The 13120-nt window shown below is 38.6% G+C and overlaps 2 protein-coding genes and 1 long non-coding RNA gene across 9 annotated transcripts in view; 1 reads left to right on the forward strand and 2 right to left on the reverse strand.

Moving 5' to 3' along the window:
* Positions 1-2050: 2050 nt before the first annotated feature.
* On the reverse strand, positions 2051-2990 carry LOC103143834 (uncharacterized). Its single transcript, XR_476835.2, has 2 exons — positions 2321-2990; positions 2051-2174 (listed from the first exon to the last, which is right to left on the reverse strand). It is a non-coding gene; the product is annotated as an uncharacterized LOC103143834 (long non-coding RNA).
* A 12-nt stretch (positions 2991-3002) lies between these two features.
* LOC103143833 (gamma-interferon-inducible lysosomal thiol reductase-like) lies at positions 3003-4997 on the forward strand. Its single transcript, XM_007560538.2, has 7 exons — positions 3003-3302; positions 3709-3897; positions 3977-4048; positions 4130-4222; positions 4285-4437; positions 4548-4616; positions 4697-4997. Exons 1-7 carry the CDS (start codon positions 3018-3020, stop codon positions 4763-4765), a joined length of 930 nt encoding a protein of 309 aa, XP_007560600.1. The 5' UTR covers positions 3003-3017; the 3' UTR covers positions 4766-4997.
* Positions 4998-8017: 3020 nt separating this feature from the next.
* The window catches only part of LOC103143832 (cAMP-specific 3',5'-cyclic phosphodiesterase 4C), a 138402-nt gene continuing 133299 nt past the window's right edge, over positions 8018-13120 (reverse strand). For all 7 annotated transcript variants that reach the window (XM_007560536.2, XM_016675547.1, XM_016675548.1 and 4 more), the window contains one exon: positions 8018-12885. In XM_007560536.2, the coding sequence (XP_007560598.1) occupies positions 12310-12885 (576 nt within the window). In that variant the 3' untranslated portion in view covers positions 8018-12309. The remainder of the gene's footprint in view (positions 12886-13120) is intronic.

The following is a 13120-nucleotide window of genomic DNA, read 5'->3' on the forward strand; positions in this document are numbered from 1 at the left end:
ATATGTAATGTTTTATCACTGTGCAAACAGAATATTAAAAAAAATAATATTTTGAAATGAGAAAAGATGCTGGAAGACATTAAGCACCAATTTATATTTCATGGCACCAATCATCTTTTTAACCATTTAGATGCTGTAGCTGTTGTTGCAGATGTGCAGCAACAAAAAATAAAGCTGAATTTATTGGGAGGTTTATTTATTTTCAAAACTTCTATTATTCAGTTTGGTAATTACCTAAAGAAATTAGTAGTTGTTTTTGTTTTTGTTCCCGAGTAACTGAATTTAATTGTGCAAGATGTTAAGGACTTGTGGCATGGAAGAATAAATCCATTAGCGGCGTTGAAATTTAAAAAACAATTGGTAGAAATAGAGTTGGTTTTCTCTACAGTTAATTCTAGCTTTTTGTTTAAAGGACGATGAGGCTTGATATTACAAGAACAGAGAGAGATAATGGAGAGAGAGCAATGCTGTAGGTGTGAGAGTAAGTGTTTTTATTGTGGTTGCTTCCATGCAGCTAATGCAAAGTTGAATATTTTAGCACTTCCTACAAAGTTATTTTTGCAGTGTATGGAAAACAGAATGGCTTTAGCAGATAAAAAGATGTTGATAGAAAGTAGAAGAATGGAACATGTTTGCAACTTAGGAACTGAAATCAGAAAAATTGTAGTGGTCCCCAACTTGTGAAATTAGTCACGTCAAATTACAATAACTTCAAAAAGTTATTTTCAGTACTTAGACACTGTACACTTCAAATAAACATATTTAAAGTGTTTATTTCTGTTCATTTGGATTCATAAGGTTTACAGCAAATTTCAATTACACTACAAAAATTTAAAATATATATCATTAAATACAGAAATGTTAATCTTCTGAAAAGCATGTCCATGTGCTGCTGTTTTTAGACCTACCACATCTTTTCCTTCCTCTCAAATTTCTAAGAAAAATCACTGACTTGACATTTGGAGGGGAAACCTCAAAAGGTCAAGATTACTCAGCGCTGTATCCGGCACAATTAATGGAAAGTTGAGTGGAAGGAAAAAGTTGGGGGGGGGGAACAGAGATATCTGCAGAACTTCCTTTACAGATTCTTGGAAGAATTTGAATAGATTAAATTTTTTAGTTTCTTGGTTGCTAAACAGAAATGTCATGTTAGTCAAAGGTCAGAGATCAAGTCTTATCCAGAATTACAGGCAAGTGTTGGACGGTAAGCGTTTGGGTGGGATTAAAAATAGAAATTAACTTTGACAATAAAATTAATCGGAAGACTCATTTTTCGTATCGTAATGATTTTTTTGTCTTTGGATCCAAAACTTTCTTCCATGCCATGATGAGATTTTATCTTGCATTTCTGGGTTTTTTTTCCCTTTAGTAGTGTTACTTTCAAATTGATGAAAATGTTGTTAGCTTTGTAAAATGTTAATTATCTAGGATCTCTGATCTGTGTATATGGTTTAATCCCATTTTTAATTTCTGTATCACGTTAAAAACACCGTCAGGATGATGTTTCTGTGACTTATTGTCCTTTCCTTTGTGGACGACTAAAAGTGTCTCTTGTTTGATTTTGAGAATAACAGAATTGATCAAAATGGTTTTTGGAAGCAATCTTGTTATTGTAAATGTTTATTTTCTGTATTAATTATGCAATGCCACACACCTTGTGAGAAATTTTTTTTTCTTTAAAAAGATCCTACCTGAAAAACTGGATTTTAACTATTCTGTTGGTGTAAAACCTGACTTTACCTGACTGAGAAAATTATGTTGAAGTAAGCACTTTCAGTTCTCAAATAAATTTGAAATGGTTAAATGAGCAGTTGTTTTGTTTAAAGACATTAATAAAAACTTTCTAGTCTTCAGCAGCTGACTACAATAAACCCCAAATATTGCTTATTAATGATGCTGAAACAGTTGGACATTAAAGACTAAAAAGAGAAATTGTCATCCATTTGTAAAATACACATGTAATATTAAATATATAACCATGATGAAGTCTATGAAAGCAACGTCACAGGAATGTGGGCTCAGGTCAGTCCAACAAAATATTAATGTTACCTTTTTTTGGCTAGGCAGTGCATATCCTTGATGTTCGTCAGGCTTTTGTGGAGAAGGGGCACCTTCAGTTGATCCTAGAACCGCCCCTGCTTTTCCAAAGTTGCACTTCAGCTACCTGCAGCTTCCTAACAGACAGTTGACAACGTTTAAAACTGAAAAAAAGCTCCTGACTTCCAAAGTCGAAATATATCTAAATACGAGCTCAGAAAGTAAAACAGCCTGTTTGCTAACATATTAGCAAAACATGCTAAAGCGTGTGATAGATTCTTACCTTCAAACACCAGCCATGGTTAATATGGACGCTGGCTCATTCCTGAAGAGATAACAAATAAATAAATAAAACACTGGAAGCAAAAAGGGAAGTCATCCTTCGTCCAAAAACAGCTGGTCAGGACAGCAACCGCTAACCTAACAGGTGTAATTAATTCGCTGATGGAAATTCTGTCCTACATACTCCAGTACTGTAGGTGGCGGTATACACCACGAGTCGGTGTTGGGATAACACTTTATTGAACCCAAATGGAAATTAAATGTAGTTGTAACTCATATTAATTGAAATCATTCAGAGAAATATTGCTGATGGAGATGGTTGTTGGTAGGAAAGATCTCCTGTAGAGAATTGAAGAAGCCCCTGACTAAAGAGATTGTTTTTCTAATACAGTCTCATGAAGAGGATGGTCAGGGTTGCCCCATAATTTTCTTGATTTTAAATCCTTCTTTCCATTATCATATCCAGAAGGTATGATATTTGTCATTCCAACAGAAATTCATCATGATTCCTATTTTTTTTTATTTTTAAATCACATCTCCAAAATTTTAAAGAGAAAATTGCAGCCTATTTTAAAACTGCTTGGTGTACCGTGAGAACCATTTAAGTTAGTGCCAAGATTTACTGTCATGATTGTCACAATTTACTAAAAAGCCTGATTTATTTACCAAACATCTTATTATCATAATTAGACTCAGAAATGTGGGTTGGATCTGCAACACCAGGTGTTCATCAGCTGATGATGCTGGTGATGACTTTAAGCAGCTCTCTGGAGGAGGGGCTCTCTCAGTCTTCTCTGGCTGTCTGTCTTGGAGCTGTGTGGATATTTTTCCTCCTAATAATCATGAAGGTTTTGTGCATCCTTGCTGTGCTTTTCCTGCTCTCTACCAAACATAAAAGTTTTGAGCTTTCTCATCCCAAACCGGCCTGCCGTTACCCTCCGTCTCAGTGGTGTCGGTCTCTGGAGATCGCCATAGAATGCAAGGTGAGAGCGTTGGCTGTGTTTAATTTACTGTACTATATTTCAAAGTAAAATGTTCAAAGGACCAAAAATGACAAAGATGTTTAATATTGATATGCAAAGTGTATTTAAATGTGAGGTTTCTGTAATTGCCTGGTGGGGAGGTAAGTAAAGTTTTCTGCAAACTTTATCAATACTATGTTCTTACTGTGTATAAAACCTCTTAAATGTCTGTTTGGGGTTTTATTTTATTTCTGAAAGCCCTGAAGGTTTGTTTGCAGTGTCCTCTGGTCTAATTTCAAATGAAAGTCATGCTTCAGAAATTAGGAACCAGTGGCTCTTCATGTGACCAGGCAGAGCAGCTCTGGGTCAAACAACCCAAACTTGGTCAAAGGAAATGCCTCTTGTACCCTGGTTTTCATGTTTGTAGGTCCAGAAGCAATGTATGGAGCTTGGTGCCATTAAGCCAAACCAGACGGTTCCTCGTGTCGCCCTCACGCTGTACTATGAGAGCCTGTGTCCAGACTGCAGACGCTTCATCACCAAGCAGCTGTTTCCCACCTGGACAATGCTGCAGGACATCATGTCCCTCACTCTGGTTCCTTATGGGAACGCCAAGGTACAAATCAGATGAGGGTAATGGACTGCTTGGGCCATGTTTAAAACATCTTGACTGTTTCAATGAAATTTTTCTTCAGGAAGTTCTATCTGTAAACAGTCCCTTCAGCTGCCAACATGGAGAACCTGAATGCAGAGGAAACATGATTCAGGTTTGGGGGAAAAAAAAACTCCTGCACTTAACTGGTTTAACATTTATGCACAGACTTCCTTCATCTGTCTCCCTCCTTCAGGCCTGCATTATCCATTTGACTGGAACCTCACTGGCATTTCAGGTCATCTACTGCATGGAGTCTGCTGCAAATGTCCTGGATGCTGCAGAGCCAGTGAGTGTTTAACTTCTTGTTTCATGTCTGGTAGCTTGATGCTAACCGTTCATCTTTTAAAGTGTCTGCAGCTGTATGCTCCCTCCGTATCCTGGGTCACTGTTGATGCATGTGCTACCGGACGTCTGGGTTACAAGTTGATGCACGGTTACGCCGTCATGACCAGAGCTCTGAACCCGGCTCACACGCACGTTCCTTGGGTCACGATTGATGGGGTAAAACATGGCTAGTGAAACTGTTGCTGTGTCCAGACTCTTGACTAGTTCTGTGACTTTGCTGAAGGCTGGTTTTATATTTATAAATGTCTTTAATCATCATGTTGCAGGAGTACACAGAAGAGACTGAAGCAAAGGCCACATCCTCATTGTTTCGTTTGGTCTGTGATCGCTACAAGGTGAGAACTATCTAGGTTTTTTCCTTTCCCCACTGAAAAGTAAAATTTAATGTGGTGGTAACTGTTTTAATCGCCTACAGGGAGTGAAGCCTCCAGTCTGCACCGGCGCCCCGGTTAAACTGAGCAGAAGCGGCTGCTTGGCAGAATGAATTCACTCAAACATGTCTGACTAAAAGATAATGTCATTGGACTTTTTCTGTTTTGGTGGCTGGAAAAATGCTGTTGGAAACTGTTCTATTTTATGGACAATCATATTGCATTAAATTTTCCATAGCTGATCCATTGTATTGCTAATTTCAACAGAATACTGGAAGTGTTTCATGAACCCTGTCAAAACTAGCTCCTATTTAAAAAAGGCAAAGTAAAATCTACCAGGCAGTATCCTTTTAGTGTAATTTGTATGAGAAGAGATTGCGGTGTTAACACTTAAAGTTGGTGGCAGTATTGCTTTGTTTGCCAAACTTTTTGATGACACCATCTTCAAAAGCTAATAGATTCCATTTTTTTCCCCTTAGGAAAGAAACAAAACGGTTTATAAATTTCCATTTAGTTTATTGGCATTTTCACATAAAACACCCTGAACTCCCGAGAATCTTTTGGCTTCAAAAGCAAAATAAAAATTCTGACAAAAACAAACATTGGAGTGGCAGACGAGTACATACAAGTAAAGCATACTTGTTTTTAGGCTCTGGAACATAAAATCAGTCATTGTCTTACAGTACTTGTTCTTGACACATTTAAAGAATAAATATATCTTTAGACATTTGCACGACACTGAAACCGAGAGACTGCATTAACAAGAATGAAGGCAGTATCAGCATTAAATGAAAGCAGGAACTCTCCTGCCAACTAACACACTTAACACTAAGTGGCGCTGTTGTCTGTCCTGTGTTGAGCCACGGTGCTGAGTTCAACAAGCTGACGCCTCAGACTGGGGATGTGGGTCTAAAAACAAGTTTTAAAGAATCCATGATGAAAATGCCACCAATGCATCATTTTTCAAAAGCTTCTCTGCAATAAGGAAAATACTTGAAGCTCAGTGAGTTTTTGTTTTACAAAGACTAACTGGTAAAAATGTCCTTCGCATTGTAAAATTTTCAATCAAAAGATGAAAGATTTTGAAAATTAAGGCTGCATTAAAAATTGCTAATAGAAAAGTAACTTTTAAATTTTTTTTTCAAAAGCTCATTTCTGTCATTTGTATCCAGAATCTTGTTTTGGTCCATATCCCATGAGCTTAGATAATGTAGACCAGAGGTTCCCAAACTGTGGGGCGTGCCATTGCAGGGGGGGCCCGGGAAGCCGTCTGGATGAAAAAACAAAACGAATGCTGTATGCGCTCGGTTTTTACCTTAGAACGGCCAACTCTCTGTTATTCCTATGTCAATTTGATACAGTAGGGGCTTCTACACTTCCCATATCTGTGTCACGTTTATCAGCAGTTAAAACTGTTTAATCCGTCGTTAACATGTAACCTGTTTTTCGGAATCGCCTTTAAACGCAACATGAGCGCTACGACGCTCGCGCTGGGTTTACACCTGTGTGGCAGTGAAGGAGACCTGCTGCTGCTGTGCGGAGCTACGCAGGTGTGTTAGAATCATGGCAGCAAAACGCAAAGAACTTTTCACAGTTTTTCCCCAAACTAACCGACTGTTGAGTAAAGCTGTTGGATGCAGGTAATGTTAGCTAAAAGATGACTAGCTAGCTAATATCAATACAGCACCTTACGCTTAACAAGTAGCCTGTAGGCTACAGGTGTTTATGTTCAGCTACATACGTTCATTTTGCCCCCCACCCCGTTCTTAGAGACAAGGAGTCTCTAAGAATCCTCTCTCTCCCCCTCACACGTGTCGTTCAACCAGACAGCCATTTGTAATCCATAGGGGCGGGGGCCCAGAAAATCTTTGGAAATCACTGGGGGGGCACAGGAGAAAAAGTTTGGGAACCACTGATGTAGACGGATTCTCGTTTTGGGACCTTTTACTCTTTGGAAACCAAAACGTTTAACAAAATAAAAATCAACAATCTGAAGTATTTTGGAATGGTCCACAAAATGCCAGGAGATTCTGTTTTCAGCATGTCGGATTCAAAATGCAAAAGGTAAATTATTAAAAGATGGCATTTTCATCATGTAAAGGGTATTCATTTAGACTTTAGAAATTAAAACATATTTTTGATTTTTGTCAGGAATCCTAACTGATAGGTTAACAGCTAAAAAACATTTTCTAGTTGAAACCCAATCTGATTTCTTTAGGGGTGAAAAACAGTTTGAAGGTCAGCATCCAACAAAACAAAAAACAGCACAATGGTCCTTTAACACGAGGCTCAAACCTATCACACGTAAGGCCGATCGATAAAGCTTACTACCTAAAAAAAAAAAAAAAATACTGTTAAGACTATTGTTTCCTACAACTGCCTAACCAGGAAGTAAATGATCTTTTGTAGTGCTCGCTAACTGCCTGGTCTCTCTATGCGCTCTAGACTCCAAACTTACTTGGTATAGAAAGAGATGAAAGTCATGAAACTACTACAAACATTCTCAGCTATCGGGGTTAGCAAAGGGCTGCTCTCTACGCTGCACAGAAACCTATGAAAAAGCCTGCTTTAAATACTGTTATGTTTCATTTGTAAAAACTAACACTTATAAAGTTAATGACTTTGATACAATCATCAGTTTAAAATCTCTAGTGTAAAAATGTACAACTTCGTAGGCTGGCAGGTGTTTTGTGTGTTTTCAACACTTGTGGCACGGTTTTCTTCCCGGTCGAGCAGGTTGACGCTCCTAACCTGACGGGACACAACCTGCTTTGTTTAACGCTAACCAATGTGTGACTCCAGTTCCTCAAGAGTTGGGACACTGTGTAAAACATAAAAAGTGTCTGAAATATAAAGATAAACCCGATAAGATAAACAGGTGCATCTTGGCAAATTAAACTAAGGCATTATGTTGATTCATTACATACAGGGAGACATAAGTGATTATTGCAGGTAATTTTAAGTTTGTCTCTAGCCCAGTTTTTCCTTCCACTGAACTTTCCATGTTTGAATACAGGTGGCTTAATCTTCTTGTGAGTTTTTCTTGTGATTTTGTATGACATACCAAAACATTCCTGTATTTAAAAATCTTTTTTTTTTTTTGTCTTTTTGAACAACAGTAGTTATGATTGACTAACGTAAGACAAATAAATGCCAGGAATATAACACTCACTGTGTAATGAATCCATAAAAGCTTTCGCTTTCAAAAATTACCGTAATGATTGCTGAGATGCACCTGGATTCACGAAAAACTGTAAACATAAAAGTGAAAATTAAGAAATCAAAAAACCTCATGAGGGAAAAAAAAAGAAATATGGTGGCATCTGGAAAAAAGGACATAAAGAAAAGATTGCAGAGGTAAGAGGTTTTAAACACTAAGCTGCTGGAGGAGCATTTTGCAGCTGCTAAGATTTATTGTCAGTAGATCAGGAATAAAATTGGGTATAAAAAGAAAAAAGGTGGAAACATGTTCCCCAATGCAGAACTGGGAAGACGGAAGATCGTATCATCCATCATTCGTCAAATAATTAGAAGATTAAAAACTGTCTTCTGGTCTCAAAATAGAAATGTAAAAAATGTTTATACATTTAAAAGGGAGGTTCACTCCATTGTGAGTAAAATATGGGTTTCTAACATATTTTATGCAGTTTTTATTTACATTTTTACACAAAGTCCCAACCTTCTTGAACTGGTGTCTCAGCTCTGCAGCAGCCCCTGTTGGCACAAGGAAGCATTCTTCTGTTGTCCCTGACATCTTCATTTGTAACGTGACAAAACATAAAATGCTTAAAGTTAGACAGCAAACTTTAACCTGTGGCTGATGTTTGAGGTGTGGTTTGGTTTGGTTTGGGTGTTTCCACTTCTTTAATAAACAAGATTACTTTCCTGTTTTGGTTCAAAATGAATCCAAAAGTGAGTACAAACTTTATTTTTCAAATTTTGGTACTAATGTATTGTTGCATTTGGATAATCTTTAGTTGACAACATTGTGTTTGCAAATCATGTGATCAAAATATGAATATTTAATATTTAAATCCCATCTGTTCAATCGATTCTCCGTCAGAAAAATCCTCAGCATCGCTTTGCTTGACCTTAGCATCATTCAGGTAGAGCATAGTGTTTTTTAAAAGCTTTCAAGAGGTCATTTCATTAAAAGCGAATATTCTCCTTCTAAAACAATCCTAAAATCACGCTGCGTTTGGAGTTTGAAGACAGGATCTGGGATGGCGTCACGTCCGAGTTCAACGCATTTCAATAACAATCAGTATTGTTATTGAAAAACAGTTTTAACTGTGGATCGTAAGGAGAATCTCCACCTATCAGGGTTTGCTTACTTGTAGTTTTTTTTATAGTTTCTTGTTTGTTTCAGAAATGATTATAATTTCAAAACCAAAGTCTGTCAGATTCTCAAATAATGAAAACAAAACTTGAATAAAAAATAAAACTAATTTGCTTCTAATTTCTGTAATTTGTTACTTATGGTTTCACACCTGCATGGCAGCTATGTTACAACCAATTAAAACCTTTCAAAATAAAAGTCTAACAAATGTACACTAATAGATTAGCAACAAACAATGTCTGTGCAATAATTAAAGAAATGTACAGTTTTCTCTATACGGAGTGCTGTAAAAGACAATAATTATGTTTGTTGATTCATAGTTTTTGTTCATCATATTGAAATAAGATACATCTACTTAACCAAAAACAAAAAGTGAAGAGTTAAACAAAACGTGAAATAAAAGTATATGAACATTTAATTTAAAAAGAGAACAAAAAGTATGTGGTTGTATAAATACTGCTCCAATATTTCTCCTTATCTGTTAGTGTTTGACACACAGACTTAGTGTGACGATTTAGTTTTTATGACAATTTTAAAAAAGCCACATTGGTGATACAGAATAGGTAAAATACATATTAGATTAATCTGAAAATATATTAACTTTACCATAAATCATTTGCAGGTGTAAAACTCATGATAAGCTACTTACATGTTCTTTTTGTCTTTTTCAGTTGTTTCGACAACTGGAGCTCTTAAATAATAAACAGAAAACCACAAGAAGTTCATAAGTTGGTGCAGATTTTGTGTTCCTCTTTTTAATGCAATAGCGAACCAACAGTTGTCGCTGGTTAACTGAGGTTTTGATTTCTTTAGTGGGATTTTTATGAATAAAGAAAACTGTTATTACCAAACCAAACACACTTCATTCTCCTTCAGAGGCACAGAGTGGACAGAGCGTGAGCTTCACCAACTCAACCACAACCAAAGATCAGCCGCAGCGACGCTCTGGATGCAGCAGCCTGGAGAGGACGGCATGCTGCGGCTTTAAACCGTTACGTCGCTTTACACAGGGCTGCTACACGTTTCCAGTTTTATACGTTACTTACATTTCTGCAGGTATTTTTTAACATATCCTGGGAATTTTAGTGCAAAACTCTTGTCTAAATGCATTTTATTGTCTTCTTTTCCACATTTCAAGAAACATCTTGAAAGAAACATCTTTTCACTTGTGGAGTAGAAAAAAGCTTTTTGCATCCAGACAAACTGAGAGCAAATTCTACAATTTAATATTCATATTCCTTCAGTCCTGACGATTAAACAAAGAAAACAACACATTTTCTTATTTTTGAATCTGAACGCTTTAATAAATGTCAGCTGTGCTTGTTTTATTTTCTATTGAGGAGCAAAAACACTGAAAAATTCTGTAACATGTCTGGTTTAAATATCTAATAAATCACTTTAAAGGCTGAATTAATCTTTCAGAGATGCTAAGGGTGTAATATAAGTAATTTAAAGCTGCAGCAGGAAGTTCTGAGAAAAACTCAATAAGTTCAGTTTTTCTGCAAATGGTGCTATATACATGAGCATGGCCGACAGCGCTAAGACCCTCCTCCTGGTTCTGATTGGTTGGTTCTGAAGGGGAACGGTGCTTTTCTGGAAGCGGCAGTCAGAGCTAATTTCACAAATTGTGTCATTTTCTTCTGTCAGGACATTTTTAACAACTTTGTAAAAAGAGTATTTTTTATAAGACTTATCTATAACTGCCATGTTTCTGCCAGAACATATTTGAGGTTTATTTTCTTGAAGAGTAAATGAAAACTAGCTTGATTCCTGGAAAAGTATAGACAAAATGCACCTAAAATACATGGCTGCCTGATGCATTTACAGAATAAAAAATGGTGAGTGTTCCTAATTTTGATGCATTTAACAAAGAGGAAAAACATTTTTTTGCACTATTTAATCTTCTAATTAAGGGAGAACTACCCATTTATAACCTCTTGGAGACTTAAAGGTGCATTTTTGTTCCAAACTCAATTTTCCTTTTCAAAGCTTATCTTAAAATTTATTTATTTCAAGTCTGGGTAGGAACCCTGTGTACCTCGATGTAAGGAGACCCAGAGTTTTCTTTGTATGAACTCAGATTTATAGCAAATTGTACTTTCTTTTAATGGTGAGAAGGTTTACACGATGGTTTTAATTTTCGTTAAAACAACAGAAACCTTTAACTTGTAGCTTTAGAAGCTGCTGGAGAGCCAGGATCGTTCATGCTCGTCCATAAGATGTTAAGTTTGTGGCCTGCTCTGCCTTCTGAGAGCTGTAGTCCAATGTCCTGTACAGGTTTTTTGTGTATGTGATCAGTAGGCCTACAGTGGGTGAAGCCCTTTGTGTGACTAAATAGGAGAGCAGAACGGTAAAGACGGTAAAGTGCTACTGCGGACTGGAGGCACCCTGATTAAAAAATGCTTTTCTTCAGCACAAAAACACACACGAGACCAGCAAACATACAATGAGGAACGGTACAGAAATTAAAACATAAACAATTTAAAATATACGGTAGAAAATAGAATAAAGCTCAAACTAAGTATACATTGGTGTCTTTTCAACAGGTGAGACTGGGGTTCAGTCTAAAGTGTTCGGTTCCTGTGGTGCTACAAGCTGGTTTGAGTATCTGATAGCTTCATCTGCCAAATTCTCTATTAAAGGGATTTAAATAAATGTAAAGACACACATTTTGGACAACGTCTCATTCCTCAATGAGACAAACAGGAAAGACGGTTTGGGTTGGGGGATTAGTACACCTGTGCTACATTAGGTTTATGCTTCACTTCATACCCTGAGGTTAGGTCCGTCGATTTTCTCATCTACATCCCGTATTTGGTTAACTGACTCATTTCACACGCCATTCTTAAAGAAATAAATCATACTTACCTATCCCAACTTAATTATCCTAAATCCTAAATTAAAACCATGGTGCAAAATCATTTTCAAAACCCTGTCACACCACTGTAGTCCTCATTTGCCGCTCATGCTCGGATGTCACAGTTATTTTGGAGGAAGACGTTTCCTTTTAGGTTTTGTTACCTTTTGTGTGAGTACAAGCCTTAATTCCACTCTTCCCAGTTCAAATGCAGCAATTATTCATCAGCTGAAGCTGCAGGAAACCAGGAAGGCCTATCAGGCACTCGGATAGAGGATAAAACATTTCATCTTGCTGGAAAAGAAAGAAAAACACAGAGGCGAGTTGCTCCTCTGCTCTCCAGAGAAGGTGTCTCCAGTGTAAAGGGACTGTGGTGATTTTACAGACATTATTGGCGAAGGCTCGCCCTGCCGCCGCCGCCGGCGCTCATGTCTCTGCGGCAGGGCGGCTCCTGCTGGTCATTACGTTCCCATCCGCAGGCAGGCCACGCCGTCGCCCTCCTGGCTCAGCTCTCTGTTCCTGTCCGAAGCCTCCGGCTCCGGGGAGCCCAGCGTCCTGTGAGGGTGGGGGCTCCGCACCGACATGGAGGCCAGACTCAGGGTCCGAGACGGGTGAGGGGAGGGAGGGCGGTACCTACTGCTGCCGCCACTGCGGGGGTCTGGAGACAGGGACGGCGAGGACGAATCGTGTCTCCGATCTCCACTGGTCAGAGACTCCTCCTCCAAGGGGCTCTCGAGGTCAGACTCTGCCTCCTCTTCATCCTCCTCCTCCTCCTCCTCCTCCTCCAAGGTGAGTTCAAACTGGAATTTGTCTCCTCCCGATGAAGGGAAGGCTCCTCCTGACCCTGGAGTGCCAGCTGCGGGTCCCACCTCAGCGTGAGGCTCGTCCGGGCTCGTCGGCGAGGGGCTGCGGGGGATCATGCTCTGGTACCACTCCCTGTTGTCTTCAAGCGTGTCCAGAATGTCCTGGGCGTCGGGGTGCACCAGGTCAGCCCAGGTCTCCCACAGCGGGTGGACGATGTAGTCAATGAACCCCACCTGGGTGGGAAAATACAAAAACACTGAAGAGAAACCAGAACCAACCGATAAAGCTTGTGAAGACTGCGGAGGAAAACCAATGACTAAAGCTACGTTCACGTTGCAGCCTAAAGTGACCAAATTCCCATTTTTGGCTGTGGCCGTTCACACTTCCAAATATATGGGATCTGAATGTGATCTCCAGTGTGAAGAGCGACGTGAAAGTGATCCGCATGTGCAGTAGAGGGCGCAATAA

The sequence above is a fragment of the Poecilia formosa genome, unplaced genomic scaffold (genome assembly GCF_000485575.1).
Source record: "Poecilia formosa unplaced genomic scaffold, Poecilia_formosa-5.1.2 Scaffold116, whole genome shotgun sequence".
NCBI lineage: Eukaryota > Metazoa > Chordata > Actinopteri > Cyprinodontiformes > Poeciliidae > Poecilia > Poecilia formosa.

Bases quoted from the DNA above. Each gene is read 5' to 3' on its own strand.
- LOC103143833 (XM_007560538.2), top strand. From the start codon at position 3,018: ATGTGGGTTGGATCTGCAACACCAGGTGTTCATCAGCTGATGATGCTG. The intron at 3,303-3,708 runs GTGAGAGCGTTG...TCATGTTTGTAG, and splicing joins AGATCGCCATAGAATGCAAG to GTCCAGAAGCAATGTATGGA. The intron at 4,438-4,547 runs GTAAAACATGGC...ATCATGTTGCAG, and splicing joins CTTGGGTCACGATTGATGGG to GAGTACACAGAAGAGACTGA.